The sequence below is a fragment of the Paroedura picta genome, chromosome 5, assembly GCF_049243985.1.
Source record: "Paroedura picta isolate Pp20150507F chromosome 5, Ppicta_v3.0, whole genome shotgun sequence".
NCBI lineage: Eukaryota > Metazoa > Chordata > Lepidosauria > Squamata > Gekkonidae > Paroedura > Paroedura picta.
The window spans coordinates 117,601,005-117,619,390 of NC_135373.1; the positions used below are offsets into that span (position 1 = coordinate 117,601,005).

Below are 18,386 nucleotides of genomic sequence, written 5' to 3' on the forward strand. Positions count from 1 at the left end.
TCCTAGGGTGGTGAAAATAAATCACTGCTATTACAATTCACACTAGTAATCCGTTAAAACCGACCCCAATTGTCATGCCAACTTAATGTTTTTTTACTACTGATTTTCTTTTCATTACAAACCTTATAAAAATTGCCGTTTGGAAACCAGCACAATATAACATATATCCTGCATCATAAATACACCCCACTTCTCCATGATTTAAATAAATAGCCGAGTCGCCCACTGTGAAGTACAGAAAGCTGGCTAGGAATCTGGAGAAGAGAGTCTGGAGCCCATGTGCAAGGTGTTTATTAAGTGCTGAGCAAAACCCTTGGCCACCTTCCAACCAAACCTATTTTTCCAAGGCCTAACTGCTAACCATTTCTTTCATTCCTTATCATTTGCAAACCCAACCCGTGCATTTAGAATGCGTTCTGATTGGTTCATGGAACTGCAATCATTCAGTGTGCCGAACTCTGCAATAGTACTAAGCAGTATGAAACCTAGGCTATTTCTGCACTGGGCTTTTAATCCCCTGTGACCGCAAATTAAAAAAAAAAACTCATCTACATCTTATTAGATTTCCATTTTGATATTTAGCACTTTAAATTTTCCATCTGCTACGTCTATGATTGATCTGCGGGAAATGAAAAGGATTATTGGCTTTCAGGGAAAAATTGGATAAAGACGAATTAAAGTTGATTTCTCTTAACCATGCTAGAAGATAGCCAAGTTTCTCTCTGATTACAGCTAAGAAACCAGAAAATTTAAATCAGCCCAAACTGCTGGTCTTATTAGTTGGGCATCCCAAGCGGTCACTTGTGCAGGCCCTGTAGGTAATTGCCCCAAGAGATTTTGGTATAGTATGGCATGGCTCCATGTCACCAGATCTTGGAAGCTAATCAGCATGCAAGACAGAGAAGAGCTGCCTATAACCTGCTTTTCACTACCCGAAAAAGTCCCAAAGTAGTTTTCTCTTCCATTCTCTCCCTTTCCCTACAACAGGCAACCTATGAGGTAGGTGAGGCTGAGAGAGCTCTAACAGAACTGCCCACCAAGAGCCAGCTTGGTGTAGTGGTTAGGAATGTGGGCTTCTAACCTGGCGAGCTGGGTTTGATTTCTCGCAACTCCCCCACATGCAGCAGCTGGGTGACCTTGGGCTCATCACAGCACTGACAAAGCTGCTCTGAGTAGTAATATCAGGGCTCTCTCAGCATCACCTACCTCTCAAAGCGTCTGTTGTGGGGGAGGAAGGGAAAGCCAGAGATTCTTTCAGGTAGAGAAAAGCAGCATATAAGACCCAACTCTTCTTCTTCTTCCTCTTCTTCTTCTTCCCCTTCTTCTTCCTCTTCTTCCTCCTCCTCCTCCTCAAGAAAAGATCTGAGACACCTGCGACTAGCCCAGAGTCACCCAGATGGCTGCATGTGAAGGAAGAGTAGGAAACCAAACCCCAGTCTCCAGATCAGCCTGCCCTTGATTACCACACCAAGTTATAGGTGCTTGACCACCAAGGAAGGCTCTGCAGAGGAAGGCCATGGCACACCACCTCTGTATCTCACAGGCCCTGACTATCCTATGGGTTTGCCTTTGCATCAGCTGTACCTTAACAGCACTTAGGAACATGATTTCTATAAGCCCTTGCAAAGTTTTTCTAGTACTGCTAGAAAACAGTCCGATGCCTGCTGTTTTGACCACGGTTGCTTTATTCAGGCACAGCTGGGTGTGAGGGTGTGTCAAGGATGTTATTGCTGATGGTACCAAACATACACAAACAGAGAGGCTGGTTTGAGGGAAACGCCAAGTTTGGAAACCAGTGGGATGTGGCGGTAACCTGTGAACGAACCACAACAGTTTGGTTAGGAACAGCTCCCGCAGGCAACTTGGATCTCAAGCTTAGTAAATATAACAGAAACAGCAAGAAGCTGTTTCTCTTTACCATTGAGAAACCCCTGAAACATTCTTCAGGCTTCGAGAAAACCCAGAAGTGGCGCAATCGAGGAGAATACGGTTGGTAAGCAGAGCTGTGGACACGCCCACCTGGGGCCCCTCCCCTTCCCACCCTTTCCAGGCCTATCATTGGCCATTTTGGGTGGGTGGCAGGTTGGCATGGCCATATATGGTCACATCACCCGATAAATGTTTAGCAAATTTTTTAAATGTATTAAAAATTAATTAACGCTCACCCATCTGGGAAACCCTTCCAGGGCTGACGAGAAACCCAGGATTTTCTAAGCCCTGGGCCTAGTCTGCACACAATAGATAATGCACTTTTAATGCACTTAATGTTCTGCACAGGAAATTCCAGCTGCCAAAGCACATTGAAAGTGCATTATCCTGTATGTGCAGACTAGGCCCAGGTTGAGAAAGCCTGCTCTAAGGAAGGGGTTCGGAAGTGTTTCGAAGGTTGTGCTACTTTTTCTTTGAAAGGCTATAGTTGGCTTGTTTATTAGGCTTTTATCCTGCCCCTCCCCCAGCATGGGGCTCAGGGCGGCTAATGTCATAGCTATACAATAACAATAACAATGATAATAACAATGATAAATCATGGGAGTTTTCATCCATCCTAAATAATGCAGATTCGGTCCACTATAGCGACTGTTTGTAAGTAGATTTTGCGATTTCACACCCAATAAAATCCAGTTGCAAAGGAGACACAGATTGAAAAAGTGTTATTTACTGTGCATGAAAGCAATGAAATCCACTAAAATGCAGCTTTTTGGCACCCACAGACAAAACCCGACAGTCTTGAAAGCAGAGTCCTCTAAAATGACATGAGTGGAATGCCTGGTGTACTCACACTGTCTTACAGGCCCCGCAAAATGCAGACAAGTTCAACAGGGTACGAATTTGCTCAGACAGGGCACTCCACCGGATTGGGGCCACAATGGAAAAAGCCCTCACCTTTCTTGCACTCAAACAGGCAATTTGAGAAATGGGCACCACCAAAGAGCACGTGTGGGAGCGTGAAGAATGAAATCTTAAATCTTAAATCACGGTTGATTTTCAAGTGCATGTGAGTCTGGTGGAACAGAACACTAAGTGCTGTTCCATCCCAGACACATTTCAAAAAGGCCATTTTAAAAGGAAGATCGTGCTGGGTCTCATGGGACCTGCATGTACAAAAGTAGCATTAGAGGGGGGCCGTATCAAAAAAGTGGAATCGGGCAACAATGAATTTAAAAGGTTGAACTATACAGCAAGCTGCTATGGTTCCAAGATTGTAGACAGGATATCATCATATATAGAGAGAGAATCATAGAATCATAGAGTTGGAAGGGGCCTCCTGGGTCATCTAGTCCAACCCCCTGCACTGTGCAGGACACTCACAACCCTATTGCTCATGTACTGTAACCTGCCACCCCCTTGAGCCTTCACAGAATCAGCCTCTCCATCAGATGGCTATCCAGCCTTTGCTTAAACATTTCCAAAGATGGAGAACCCACCAACTTCCAAAGGAAACCTGTTCCACTGAGAAACTGCTAGATAGATAGATAGATAGATAGATAGATAGATAGATAGATAGATAGATAGATAGATAGATAGATAGATAGATAGATAGATAGATAGATAGATAGATAGATAGATAGATAGATAGATAGATAGATAGATAGATAGATAGATAGATAGATAGATAGATAGATAGATAGATAGATAGATAGGCAGGCAGGCAGGCAGGCAGGCAGGCAGGCAGGCAGGCAGGCAGGCAGGCAGGGGGAGAGGGAGAGGGAGAGGGAGAGGGAGAGGGAGAGGGAGAGGGAGAGGGAGAGGGAGAGGGAGAGGTATACACATACATATATACATACATGCTCGCACACATGCCCACTAGAAAACAGGCTGGTGAACGGGACCTCCCCCCTGCTGTCTCAGGAGGTGCGGGTGGAAGTGTCTCCCCACAGCCTGCTCACAAGCAGGAAGAACAGCAGCATATCTGTGGAGGGGGTGAGTTGGCATCCCCATCGGGCCTTGGCAGCAAGGCCAGGGGTGAGGGAGTCATGGAGGGAATGGGTGAGTCAGGGAGTGTGTTGGCACCTTTGTGGAGGGGGTGCGAGGGCCTACCTGTGAGCCTACAGCGGAGACAGAGTTGGGGAGGGTGCGGGCAGGTTGGAGAGAATGGTGTTGCCCTTGCAGAGGGAGTGGGGGGCTGGCCAGGATGGCCCTCGCAGGAGGTAGGAACACGGGGAGTGGGGGTGGCAAGGAGGTGCATGCCCAGGCACCATTCCTTGCCTGTTCAAGAGGTTGGCACATAGAAAGGGCGGCAAGGCAGTGAATGTCCAGGCACAATCCATCGTCCTGCTCGGAGACAGGCACCTGGGAGGAGGAGATGAGGCAGCCCATGTTCAGTGGTGTGCCACTGGGGGTGTGCCAGGAGGCAAGCAGGCAGAGAGCACATGGTGGTGGGATGGCATTTTGTGGCACCCAGGAGTCCAGCAAGAGCATTGTGGGTGGCACAAAGCATGCCTGTCCACCCTTCCATGGCCTCCCAGGGCCAGGAACAGTGGCATGTCCGAGTGGAGTGGAGCATTTAAGAAGCATGACCGAGTGGTTCTAAGTGCCCCCCAGAGCCAAGTGGCAAGCCAGAAGGGCAGGGAGCATGGTGGGGTGTGGCAAGCTTGCTGGGAGCCAGCTTGCTGGGAGCGGTGGGATACAAATATAATAAATAAATAGATGTAAGTTGCTTTGGTCCCTGCTGTGGACAAAACCAGGGTATTAACGATATAAATAAATAATATCTAGCTGAATATAGGAGGCAGATAAAAGACAGATGGCAGGGAAAGGGGAACGGCTAGGGGGGTGGCCAGGAGAAGGGAAACAGGCAACCGTGTAAGAAGGGGACAGAGAAGAAAGTGAGGTGTCCCCCACAAGTCTTTGCAGGTTCCCTAGAGTCCATGTGGGCTTGGCCCAGTGACTGGCAGAAGTGGGCCATGGTTTTCCCAGGCAGAGGCTGCTGGGGGGTAAGAGGAAAGCTGGTGATGGGAGAGGGGCACGTGCAGCTAGGTGGTCTGTTGAGTGAGAGGGCAGAAGGAAGCAAGAAAAGGTGAGAGGCTATGGGGGCTTTCGGGGAAGGCAAAGAGAAAATAGTGCAAGAAGGTCAAAGACGTGCCTCCCTGCACATTCTTGTGGGTCCCCTACGTGTAAATAATGTATGTGTTCTCATGGCATACCCATAGTAATTCTCCAGCCACGAGCCAACAGAAATTGAATATATTGTATTACGAGCACTTAAATCTACTCCGGATTGTGGCAGATTTGTCCTCTGCAGAATATACTGGGCATTCCTTAGAAGGCACACTTAAACTTTTTTTTCTTTTCTTTTTTTTGCAAAATAGAAAAATACTGCGTTCTCTAGCTATGTGTTTTTTGTGCTTTTGACAAATAGAGCAAGGATTAATTTGATTTAGCGATTCTAGGAAATCACCCTACCGTGTTATTTCAGTAATCATTTCTCTTCCGCATTGCTCACTCCATATTGGTGGATTTGAATGTATTTTTTGTTTTGGTTCGGGGTTCTTTTTTTTAAACTGGTGCAGGGACAGTGATAAATGGATAGGTTTCCCTTTAATAATAACGTCGTTAGATGCCTCCTGACAGCAAATCCACTTTGTCTTTTCATCAGAGTCTAAATATTTCATGTTGGTTTGCGTGGAGATGGAATGCAATTTAATAATTCTACGGATATTTTATTGTGTACTGTATGTCGCATTACACCCAGAGCCATGTTTTATTAACTGAGCTTGGTACTTGTTGCAAATCTGCGACGGCAAAAAAATGTAATGAAATATTGGACTGATTTCTATCACACGCACTTTTACATTCTCCTACAATGTTGGCCTTACTTAAGACACTACTTTTATCAATGGTTCATTTCTCTAATGTAATTAGCAAGGTTTCAGGAACCCCTGGGGTTTCTTGACCGTCCTGGAAGGGTTTCCTAACTATTTTTTAATATTTTTAACTATGTTAAACATTTATCAAGTGATATGGCCAAATATGGTCATGTCAACCTGCTCCACCCCCCAAATGGCCAATGATGGGCCTGGGGGGGTGGGAAGGGGAGGAGCCCTGGGTGGGCGTGTCCACAGCTTTGCTTCCCAACCACATTCTCCTCCATCGCACCACTTCTGGGGTTTTTCGAAGCCTGAAGAATGTCTCAGGGGGTTCTCAATGGTTAAGACCAGGCATAAAAAAGCTACAGACCTACCAAGCCAAGGACCTGGCCAGTGTGACTTCATTGTCGGGTTTGGTGGCCACTGGGGAGCCTGGGTTGGAACTTAATTGGTCAAGAGTGATGCTGGTAATTGGCAACATAACTAGGGCAATATAATATATACTTTTTCTTTTTGTTCTCTCGTTTCTTTGTAATGGTAATGTCTGTGAATTGATAAGTAAGCATGCTGTATATTTGCTATTTGTTAGCTTTTTAAATTTGCTATTTGATAACTTTTTGTGACACATGTGGGAATGCACTGGTGATGGAGACCTGGGCAAAAGCTGACAGTGGTGGCCTCTGGAAGTATATTTTAAACACTCCAAATCTGATATTTTTATATTAAAAAGATTAGTTGGAGCAACACTAAACAGGCTTTTCTTTGCCACCCAGCAAGCCCTTTGATTTTAAGCATGAGTGCAATAATTTAATAATTGATATGTAGAAGTGGGCTGGTGGAAGGGGGGTTTGGGGGCATGGTTGGGACCTCTCTGGTATGTGCTAACATCACACATGTCATCATGTGTGACATCAGCATGTCAGAGGCAACACAACGTTTGAACAAAATTCTATAGTAGGGTTTTGCTCAAAACCAGAGCAGTTGCTGTGCATCGGCCCCCAAAACTCACAGAGTTTGTGGCTCTGATACCACCCACCACTAGTACATGTCATAAATGCTGGCTTTGCGAGTTTCAGGTGGGAGGGAGTGGGTGTATGCAACGGTGGTGGGCAGAGCTGCATGAGTTTTGGGTGGAGGTTTCAGGGGGTTTCCCCTGCTTTTATAAACCTCTAAAGCAGGCGGGAGGTGCCAAAGTGGAGATTCCCCAGCCCCAATGAGTATCTGGCATTTCTAATTACATACTGCTTTTCTTACCTTTATTCATACATGTAAATGGCAAAGTAAATTGGCCAAGAAAATCATTGGCAATTACACACATCCGATCTTCTACAATAAAGCGTATCAAGGCAAGATCTGGCACTTGGATGCTGAAAGTGAATGTTTCATCCCATCTAGGATTAAAAGCTGAACCAACAAGGACAAAAAGAAAACCCTTGTAAAGAGCAATATTCTCCAAGAGAAGCATCAGCTTTAAGCATTAGCTGGTGACACAGACGGCCCTGCAGAAAGACCCGCCCCCACAACAAATGCCCACTGTAAGTGCCGGAGCTTTCAGTGTACTTGACATGTGCGAGCCAGGACGACAGAGATGTCATATGGTTATGGGAATTAGCTCGACAGCCATACGGGTGCCAACCTAGCCTTTTCCTCCCATGCGAAATCAGCCACTGTCGGCTCTTTCATTCATAAATAACTATTGTATTAAACAAGATTCATGCGTCACTACTCTTTGAATATTTGAACTCTGCTAACAAAAATGCCCTTCCATCCACAGAAATCTCCGGTACATCCAAGCCATAAGCATTCAGTATTATCCAAGTCAATTCTCGTAGATCCCTGTGCTTACCGTTGTTCTTTATTACAGAAGTCTGGTGCTTTGCCATGTCTTCTGGAACACCATGAATTTCCAGTTTGACTAAAGGATCAGCCTTATTACTCTTGGAAAGGTTGCTGGGAGGCAGCTGATGGCCACTAATAATCTGCATTAAAAAATAGTATACGAATTTTAATCTCAGAACGGAGAAAAAATGAATGGCATTTTTGGGGTGCCCAGTGGGGAGAACGAAAGGGCAGAAATTAAATAAACAAACTATTTGTTGTATATGGCAGCTGTTCCTTGTAGGGGAATAAAGAACCCATCTTTCTGAGAAACATACCTATAAATATTGATATGTATTTCTATTTTTGTTCCAAAAAGGGACCCACAGTAGTTCACAAACTTAACGTATAAATTAAAATCAGTCTGCCACAATGACAGCCCAAAACATATGTAAAGGTCTAAGAGGATAAAATCAGTCCAATCCAAAACCCACATTAAAACCTTTTATTACTTTCAGGGCTTGCTAGCACTGCCTTAGTAATGCCAGGAGATTTTTAAGGGTCATGCATAGGGCTCAGGTGGAGCTTGGGGAAGATGTGGCATCACTGCCTGGCAATGATTTACCATAGAGATAGGGAGAAATTCCTAGATCATTGCCAGGTATTTATCATAGAGACACAGGGAAATTCCTAGAGTGTCACTATGTCACTGTGGGGACCATTCTTTCTCCCATTCCTGAGTTTCTCAAGGATGGGGGACTAGGACCGAGTAAGGGGTTTCTTCACCACGAGCAGGCAAAGGACCAACTTATCAACACTTCTAATAGAAAGGAGAGCTACCTCCCTCTTTGAGTCCCGTTTTTTAAAAAGACAGGCTAAAAATGCTCCAGACAAATACATCTTACTCCGGAGCAAATAAGGCTGTGATTGATCCTACTGGCCTAAGTGAGGGAACACCAGGGACAACCTAATTGTTGCATGGGACAATAATATTCCCAGTGTGGTCCACCAATCAGTTTCTGAGAATTCCCAAGCATTTGCAGAATACAATGAGGGCACTATTCTACAACATCCTGTAAATGCTAAGTATTATTATAACTGGACACAGCATGCATCGGTTGGATTCCCCCCGCCCCACCTTCAATTTTATATAACACAAGCAATGATATTTTCCAGTGCAATTCAAACCAGGGACAAAGGTGTTTGAACGCTGCATAAAACAGCTCTTCATGGTGCTATAATCTATAAAGCTCCCCACATTTTCGGCATTATACACATTAGCTCCACCGAGGAGATTATTGTAATGTTGATTCCTACGGAGTTCAATCTTACTCTAAATGACAACAACAGGAGACCTGCATTAACTGCTCTGGAAGAAAGGGGGGGGACAGCCCATAATGATACACAGTTTAAATGCTTTAAAAGGAATTTGCTTCCCTAGAAAACAGTCAGAATGATACAAAACCACCCCAATAGGAGATATCCGGGGCTAAATGTTGAATATGTAAAGACAGTAGACATAAAACCATGCAGTGATAAAGTAACTCTCACTAGCTAATGCTTCTTTAAATGTTAGAAGTCAATGGCTTTAATATTATACTGCATAGAACAGGGTCCCCAGTGTGGTGTCTACGGGTGCAATGGTGCTCACGGACCCCTTCTATGGTGCGTGACAAGTGTTTTGGGAAACTAGGAGGGACATGGTAGGGCTTTTACCCAGCAAGTCTTCGTACTGGTCATTGGAAATTTTATTGGCTCCACAATTGTTTTTAAAATGTTGCTGCCACAACAGAAGGATCATTGTGTGACTAAAGGTAAGCTGCACCTCCTACAGCACCCATTTCCTTCCTGTGCCCACCACACTGTGTCAAAATTACATAGGTGCCCACACACTCAAAAAGGTTGGTGACCCCCAACATAGAACCCTGAAGATTTCTCAGATGTGTCTCTGGATCCTCAGGAATGGCAGAGAATCTTTCTCATAAGGCAATGCTAAAGTATATATTATTATTCACAGAAATATATATTATATATATATAATTATATATATATAATATATATATATATAATTCACAGAAAATATATTATTTATAAATATATTATTCACAGAAAATTTGGCAAAGCTAGGAATTTGATTCAATATTGGTGCTGAGAAAACAAGAAGTGGCCTCCAGGATTAGACCAAAGGTCCATATATTCCAGCATCCTTTGTACCCATGAGAACACAAAAGCAACAGTTGTCTCCTATTGCTGAGCTTCAGAATCTGGTGTTAAGAGGTGTCCTGTCAGCCTCTGAATGTGGAGGCTCAGTCTCGAAACAGTTGAGGGAGATTACAAAACAGAAAGAAATGCTTTTGCAGCATAGAAGCTGAGTTAAAATGAAGGCAGTACTAAAATGAAGAACCAAACGTGAAACCAGCTTTAGGACTATTCTCTGCTTACAGTTTCAAAGGCAGCCCCTGCTGGAAACTGATCAATCAGCAGTGACCAATCAACAGCACACAAAAAAGGAAGGAAAAAATCTCAGGAATACAGTTTTTCACATTAGTATGCAGAGTTAAATGCTGTGATAGAGGACAAAAATCTGAGATAGAATTTAGATGCAGAGTACAGAAACAGGACGCAAACAGGATGCATATTAAAGGGATACTGGCTTCAGTTCAGCGAGAATCAAAATTAAGCTGTGAATGCAGAAAGCACCTCCACGAATTCCATTTAATCAACATAACTAGACCTGCCCTTCACGAATTCCATTTAACACTACTGATTGAGCTACCCTTCACAAATTCTATTTAAACACCACAGCTGGTTCTGTCCTCCCTCAATTTACTGAATCTGTTTGAAACCCTCAACGCTAATGACCATCACTCATTTTATGGTGGCAAATTCAAGAGGGCTTTTCTGCACATATGGTGGGGTAGCACTGAACAAAATGACTCACAAAGTCAGTTGGACAAATTCTTGGGGACTGTGGTCTATACATCTGTGTTGAGTTTGCTGTGAGTTGGATCCTACTATGTGCTCTGGTATTGTTTCATGTGTCATGGTAACACAGATGATTTTCTTAAATTCTAGGGGTTTTTAGATTTCAAGAAGAAGAAGAAGAGTTGGTTCTTATATGCCGCTTTTCTCTACCCGAAGGAGGTTCAAAGCGACTTACAATCTCCTTCCCATTCCTCTCCCCACAACAGACACCCAGTGAGGTGGGCGAGGCTGAGAGAGCTTTGATATCACTGCTTGGTCAGAACAGCTTTATCAGTGCCGTGGCGAGCCCAAGGTCACCCAGCTGGCTGCATGTGGGGGAGTGCAGAATCGAACCCGGCATGCCAGATTAGAAGTCCGCACTCCTAACCACTACACCAAACTGGCTCTCTCAAGTTGTTTATTGAATGTCCCATCCGGTTAATTGTATTGATTCACTCCGTGTAATCCACTAAGTGTCCCAGTGACAAAGGCAGACTGTGAATTAATTAATAAAGATGTCAGTTATGATTTATGTGAAGCAGTGGTTACTTACCTTGAACATTCTGCCAATCAAATGTACGTATTTGTCTAGTCCCCAAACGCTAGCGTTAGCAAAAGAGGAGGGGGAATTCTCTGACTTTAATGCCATTTAACATAACATTTAACTAAATGTTGCCAAACATAAAAAAAAGGATTCTTATTCTGTAACTAGGCCAGGGAGGAGAAAAATCTGACTCCTGCAGGAAAAGAACCCAACCTTTGTATTTAATAACCTGTCAAATGGCCATGATAACTATTTGCAGCTAGCTGGCCACCGAATTTATAGCATTCAAGGCGTTTTCAACAGCAAGCATAGGAAAGTACAAGGAAATAGTGTAGATAATAAATCATACCCATTTGATTTATTTTTTGTTCTCACAGGCAATTTTCCAGGACCGTCTCTGTATATGAACATCACAGCTTGCCCTGAAAGGTTTAATTCAATTTGCTTCTTTTTTTTTTTTACTTGTTTGCGGTAATGTCCTACATTGTAGTGGAAGAATTACCTAGGTGCATTGAGATCCACGTAAATAACAACCCTTAATGACACTGTCGGGTAAGCAGAACTCAAAACTGTCTGGAAGTTCCGTTCTGTTCATGCAAACTACATGTTGGTTACTATTGTTCCAATCCAGCTGTTCCAATCCAGCCCATGCAAAGCACTCCATGTCAGCAAAATGCTTCCTTCCTGGATCAAACTACTGGTCATCCAGTGAGAGCCAGCATGGAGTCATGGTTAAAGCATAGAGCTGGGAAGGACTGGGAAGATTCAGGTTCACATTCCCCTTCAGCCATGAAGCTTGTGAAGCGACCTTCAGTTGGTCACTTTCCCTCTAATCCAGTAGTTCTCAACCTGGGGGTCGGGACCCCTTTGGGGGATCGAACAACCCTTTCACAGGGGTCATGGCAGGGCAAGTAGCTTGGCCGGGGGGGGCACCATCCACACAACAGCCTTGTGTGGTAGATCAAGACAGAACGTTCGTCTGTCTGGAGCAGCGGAAAAGAGTGAGATCGGCATGGTGGGACAAGAGGCAGAAGTAAACTGAGAAACCCCGGGAAAAAAACAATTTATATTCAATCATGAACAATGGATCTTCACGCCATTGGTCAGTTTTGGCTTAATTCCTGTGAAAGAACACTTGCATAATTTTATGGTTGGGGGTCACCACAACATGAGGAACTGTATTAAAGGTCGCAGCATTAGGAAGGTTGACAACCACTGCCCTAATTTAAATCACAAGGCTGTTGTGAGGAAGAATGAATGAAGAACTACCTGGGCCACCCTGAGCTCCTTGGATGAAGGATATGGGAAAATGTGATGGATAAGACAGCCCAACATTCACTTTTTACAGTGACCACCAGAAGGTCACAAGCAGGAAATGAAAGCAACTAGAGAGTGGGTGGCAACTGGCAAGAGTATGAGGGGCACTAGGACTGAAGCAGATGAATATGGTATATTCTCATGTATAATATTTCCAGTAAAGATGATTCTCTTTTAAACCTCAAAGCACTGTGAGTTTGGATCTGTGCCTCATCCACAAAGGCAACTAATAACTACATATTTTTAAAACACTCTGTTACTCTACAGCTCTAATTTTCTGGAGGCACCTAGATCCAAATCTAGTCTGAAAGCCCCAACACCCACCTACCTACCTACTTACCTACCTTCCGTATTTGTACTGTGCTTTAATTACTCTTTCAGGAGCCAGCTGTTTTCTGAAACATGGGGCCACAACCTAATAACCAGCCCTTTCCTGTCCTTGGGCCCCCAGCACTAACACAAGCCTCCAAACAAAATATATCCTTCTTAGCTATCATAATTTGTAGACTTGTCCTCCATAACTTTTATTACACCAGTGGCAGTCTCCATAACTAAGTCAGTTGTCATTCCAGATTAAAATGCAGCTGTAGTGGATGCAGCTGGAAAATTTAACACAACTTTGAATAAAACTGTAAAGGTAAATAATGTGCGGCTACTCCCTGAAGAGTATGCACCCAGTTCTATCTAGCTCTACTACAAATGCAGCAAGGCTGCCAGCGTGCGCAAGCAATAAAGGAAATGTTCGCTCACCCATAGGAAAACACACTCAAAAACAGGATGCAACAACAGACTAGAAGTATGCCATAATATAGAGCTAATAATCTACCCAGCGGATCACTGAGAAATTTAATCTGTTGTAAGACATACATCTGCATGACAGCTGATCCATTTCACTCATATTGAAGCTGGAAAATATAATAATATTGTATACGGCACTGGTCAGACCACACCTGGAGTACTGTGTGCAGTTCTGGAGGCCTCACTTCAAGAAGGACGTAGATAAAATTGAAAGGGTACAGAGGAGAGCGACGAGGATGATCTGGGGCCAAGGGACCAAGCCCTATGAAGATAGGTTGAGGGACTTGGGAATGTTCAGCCTGGAGAAAAGGAGGTTGAGAGGGGACATGATAACCCTCTTTAAATATTTGAAAGGTTGTCACTTGGAGGAGGGCAGGATGATGTTTCTGTTGGCTGCAGAGGAGAGGACACGCAGTAATGGGTTTAAACTTCAAGTACAATGATATAGGCTAGATATCAGGAAAAGGTTTTTCACAGTCAGAGTAGTTCAGCAGTGGAATAGGCTGCCTAAGGAGGTGGTGAGCTCCCCCTCACTGGCAGTCTTCAAGCAAAGGTTGGGTACACACTTTTCTTGGATGCTTTAGTGAGCAGGGGGTTGGTCTAGATGGCCTGTATGGCCCCTTCCAACTCTATGATTCTATGATTCTATAATTATAAACTTATTAAATAAACAAGTTTTTTTTTCTTTTTTTTTTAGCAGTGCCCCGATCATTCCATCATTTCCAAAAACAATCAATGACCCTTTTGGCAAAACTACGTTACCTTTATCGTAACCGTAACTGGATTATATTTCCCAACGACATCAAATGGGTTGTACTGTGTATTTTTCTTTCTCAGGTACTCTGGTTTTAAAATGTAGCCGGTCCCACCATTGTCCAAAAATTTCCCATTTTGTAGGTCCATCTGTACTCCTGGGGTCTGGAAATTTAAGGCCACTATTGAGGGGGGGGGGAAACATAATTATAATAGCATATATTAAGATTGTCGTTCCAGTCTGAACTTTGAAAGAATTAATTAATTTTATTGCCTGCCCCTCTCATGACTGGCTTGTGGCGGGTTACAGTTTGCCCATATTAAAAAAAACATTAAAACCATAACGGACATATCTCACTCTGCAGTGTTCCACCAGACCAGTGCCAGGGCAGAGAAATCTTACATCCTATTTATGCATTTAATTTTTAAAATGTAAACTTATAAATCTGTTAAAGGTGCCTTGTCTAAAACAGTTAAGAGAAGAGACACACAAGCGTACTTTAAATTCAACCCAGTTCAAGGTATTGACTATCACATACAAATCCCTTCATACCAATCCGGCTAGGAGTCGTGGTTAAGAGAGATGGCCTCTAATCTGGAGGGCCGGGTTTGATTCCCCACTCTTCCATTACACACAGTTTAAGCCCATTCCTAGTTCAACTTAAGTCAGGTGCAACGTCATGGAATTTCCCACCAATTCGAGCTGTACTGTAACTATTTCAAAAAGATGCTTCAAAAGGTAAGGGGACTGTGTGTAGTGCTTACTATTAAAGTACTACTGTAGTACTTACTATTTACAAGTATCCTACTATGAAATTGCTGCATCGCTGAAAGGCACGGGAACTGTGTGTAGTACTTACTACTGAAGTACTACTATAGTACTATTTAGAATTATCCTACTATGAAATTGCTGCATCACTGTACGCACCTTGCCCACACTTATACCAGGAGTAACCAGTAGCTCTCCAGATATCCATGGACTACAGTTCCCATTTGCCTCTGCTGTTGCTGGCAGGGGCTCATGGGAACTGTAGTCCATGGGCATCTGGAGAGCAACAGTTTGGCCACCCCTGGCTTATGCCCTACTTCAGCTACGCTTTCAGATTTCTGCAATGCAAACCTTATTGCTTTGTTTTTTGGGACGTCCTGTGACACCCACCGTGTAATCCGCCCTTGAGCCTCGGTAAGAAAGGCAGGCTATAAATAAATACATCAATCACATTGTGTAGAATTAATAAAATCGTTTGCTGCTTTCCCCCCCCCCCCCTCTCCCCTTTTCCATTCGGGATCTTGTAATGACATTTATGAAGCATCCAATTTTCTGAAATGCAGGCTGGGGGAGCCTTGAATGCCACTCCGTTAATAATCCTTCCGTGCCAGGAAGATGTCCGCTGCCAATAACGGATCCACTCCCAGCGTTCCGTGGCAAGGGATTAATGCCATCATATAGATCAGTTTGTCTTTCGTTATGCATTACACAAATGCCATTAACGGTGACTGAGAACGAACACGGGCTATTGCACATTGGAAAGAAAGAGAGAGCATTCATTGCCGAATATAACAAAGCACATGGCGGCATGGAATAACGTTGAGCTCGTGTTAACCCGTGCTGAGATTCCCAGGCCAACATAGGAGCTTTACAATCATAGAATCTGTTCCCTCTTAATAAAACAGTAAGGGGTGTTGGGGTGGGCTGTGTCCGTGATCAAAACTCCTGGATTGGCCCCTTGGCCCCGAACTGACAAGCGGAGGGGCCATTCGGAAGGCACGAAGCGCCTTCCGATTGGGCCCTCACCAGGACAGAACAGAGTTCCAGGCAATCTGGAGACATGGCTGCCAGTCTGCTCCTGACCACTGCAGGGAGAGGAGGACATGAGTAAGAAACATGGCAGTCTAAACCAACCATCCATCCAACAGGGGGAGTGGCTAGAGGGAGCCATATCCTGGCACCAATAGGTGAGTGACCCTTCTGTGCTGCTGCCTTTAACGCCAAGAGGGGGGCCCACCAGATCTTCCTCTCGGACCGTGGCCACAACCATAAACCTGGCAGAAGAGCTCTGTCTTGTAGGCCCTGCGGAACGCAGAAAGCTCCCGCAGGGCCCTTGCCAATGGACTTCCGCTCTATGATGGTTCAGAGGGCACATACCCATTTGACACCCGACATTCCAGAATTCTTGAGGGTCGTAGTTTGAAGAGTCTGTCCGTGTTCCTTTGGGGTAGATCCTCGTGATGAACCGGACGGTGTGCAAGACAAAGCTTTTGGCTGTGGGGAGAAACGTTCGCCATCGTATTACAAAGGAAACAGGGGGTGCAATATTTTTCAAAGTTAATATGGAGAGCTAATTCAACAAGTAATTTGGATGAATGTGCAGTATTTATGCAGCTTCCCCCTCCCCACATTCCACCCCACCTTCATCTCTTTTACAAGCTCATATTCCAAAGTGATGGATTTAAAATGCACAGTCAGAAGCTGCGGAAAGCCACAAGCAGCATGGCTGGCCGCAGGGCAGCAACAGATGTTGGAATATAAGATCAAGCACAGAATGTAACAGAAGAAATCTCAGCTTTTATTTTGCAAGACCCAAGGTTGTAGTCACACATGAAGCTGCCTTCTACTGACCCTTAGTCCCTCAAGGTCAGTGTGGTCTACTTAAGACTGGCAGCTGATCTCCCAGATCTCGGGCAGAGGTCTTTCATATTACCTCCTGCCTGCTCCTTTCAACCGGAGATGCCAGGGATTGAACCTGGGACCTTCTACATGGTAAGCAGAGGTTCTTCCACTAAGCCACAGCCTCTCCCATAAAGCTGCCTTCTACTGAATCAGACTTGTGCTATATCAGCAGAAGCAGCACATCAAAATACGAAGGCGTATAACGGGAAGGAAAGGAGATTCTACTTAAATATTAGAAAGCAATTCCTGAAGTAAAACCTCCTTTCCCGTAATTTGAACCCATTGCTCCTAGGCCTTGTCTATAAAGATGCAGTAAACCAGTTGGTCCTCTCTTCAACAGGTCTCCCTTTTAGGTGGTTATCATATCCCCCCTTGCCCTCCTCTTCTCCAAGCGACACATACCCAACTCTCTCACCCTCTCCTCATAAGGCATGGCTTCCAACCCCTCAACCATCCTCGTCACCCTTCTATGAACATGTTTGTCAATGTCCTTCTTGACTTGTGGTGCCCAGAAATGGACAGAAGATGCCAAGTGATTTCCCTACGTTATGCCTCCAAACCCTTCCGTCCCAAATTCTCAGCCATAGAATCACATGCAACCCAGCACCCTATTCTTCAGAAATTGCCACCACGAACTCTATATCATTATGCACACTGCAGGAAGCCTAATTTTTGTCATTTATTGCAGTTCATGCAGGAGGAATGAGGATTTCTAATGGACAATTTGAGGAGATCTGCTACAGTTACCAGGCGGGAGGTCTACCTAGATACCCCAAGGCTGTGCTGGATTTCTGCCAGCAAGTCTCAATATGAAATAGGAATTTTTACACAGAAATGCGATGGCCTGTATTAGTCAAGACGTCAACATGGTGAGCTTCGTGGTCTTTGTGGATCGGCAATTGGCAGGCCCGCTGTTTGAATAGCTTTCTTTGAGATGATATTTCGGCTTCCTGCACTGTATGTTAACTCCTGCCTACGGTTCTGAATTCCAGGATGCGTTTTTGCATGTAGCATTGTCCAATCACAAGAAAAAAATGTTTTCCTAGCTTGCCAACAATCACAGATGGGGTGGGGTGGGTGGTGGGTGGTTATTAGAATTAGCATTGATCATGAACTGAGAGCAGAAAACAACTCGGGAAATTCTCCTGTTTAAAATCATGAAGATTCCCTGCCTATAGTAGAAGTCTACTGAAGGTGGGAAGAGAAGGTGGTTTCTTTTTTGCAAGCTGATCTTTTGATTGATTGATTGATTGATTGACTGACTGACTGACTGACTGACTGACTGACTGACTGACTGACTGACTGACTGATTGATTGATTGATTGATTGATTTGGGAGATAGCCCACCACTCTCGTAAACTGACTTGCCGCGGGTCACAACAAATAATCCAACAATAAAAACCCAATAAAATACCCATTAAAACCCCAATCAATCCCAAGAGCCCCAACAGATGGCAAAAACTTCATACGGGGAAAACCTTACGAGGACGGCAGCTCTCTTCATATCAGACTACGAATGCCAGCTCTGGGTTGGGAAATACCCAAAGACTTTGGGGGCAGAGCCAGGAGCAGGGGGGGATTTGGGGCCGGGAGGGACCTGAGACAGCTGGAAATGAGCTCCTGTGACACGGAACTTCCTAGATAGCACAGTTCCTATTGGCTAAGCCAGGGTAATCTCATTTAGGGCTACCTAAGCCCTCGAAGGGTGAAGGAA

The 18,386-nt window shown here is 44.4% G+C and overlaps 1 protein-coding gene across 1 annotated transcript in view; it reads right to left on the minus strand.

Annotated features, from left to right (window-relative positions):
- Window positions 1-1,665: 1,665 nt before the first annotated feature.
- LOC143838577 (1-phosphatidylinositol 4,5-bisphosphate phosphodiesterase zeta-1-like) overlaps window positions 1,666-18,386 on the minus strand; it is a 47,068-nt gene continuing 30,347 nt past the window's right edge. Inside the window, exons 9-13 of the mRNA XM_077340109.1 lie at window positions 16,148-16,264; window positions 14,011-14,183; window positions 7,654-7,786; window positions 7,062-7,211; window positions 1,666-1,813 (exon numbers count right to left, since the gene is read on the minus strand). Coding sequence (XP_077196224.1) covers window positions 1,725-1,813; window positions 7,062-7,211; window positions 7,654-7,786; window positions 14,011-14,183; window positions 16,148-16,264 — 662 coding nt within the window. The 3' untranslated portion in view covers window positions 1,666-1,724. The remainder of the gene's footprint in view (window positions 1,814-7,061; window positions 7,212-7,653; window positions 7,787-14,010; window positions 14,184-16,147; window positions 16,265-18,386) is intronic.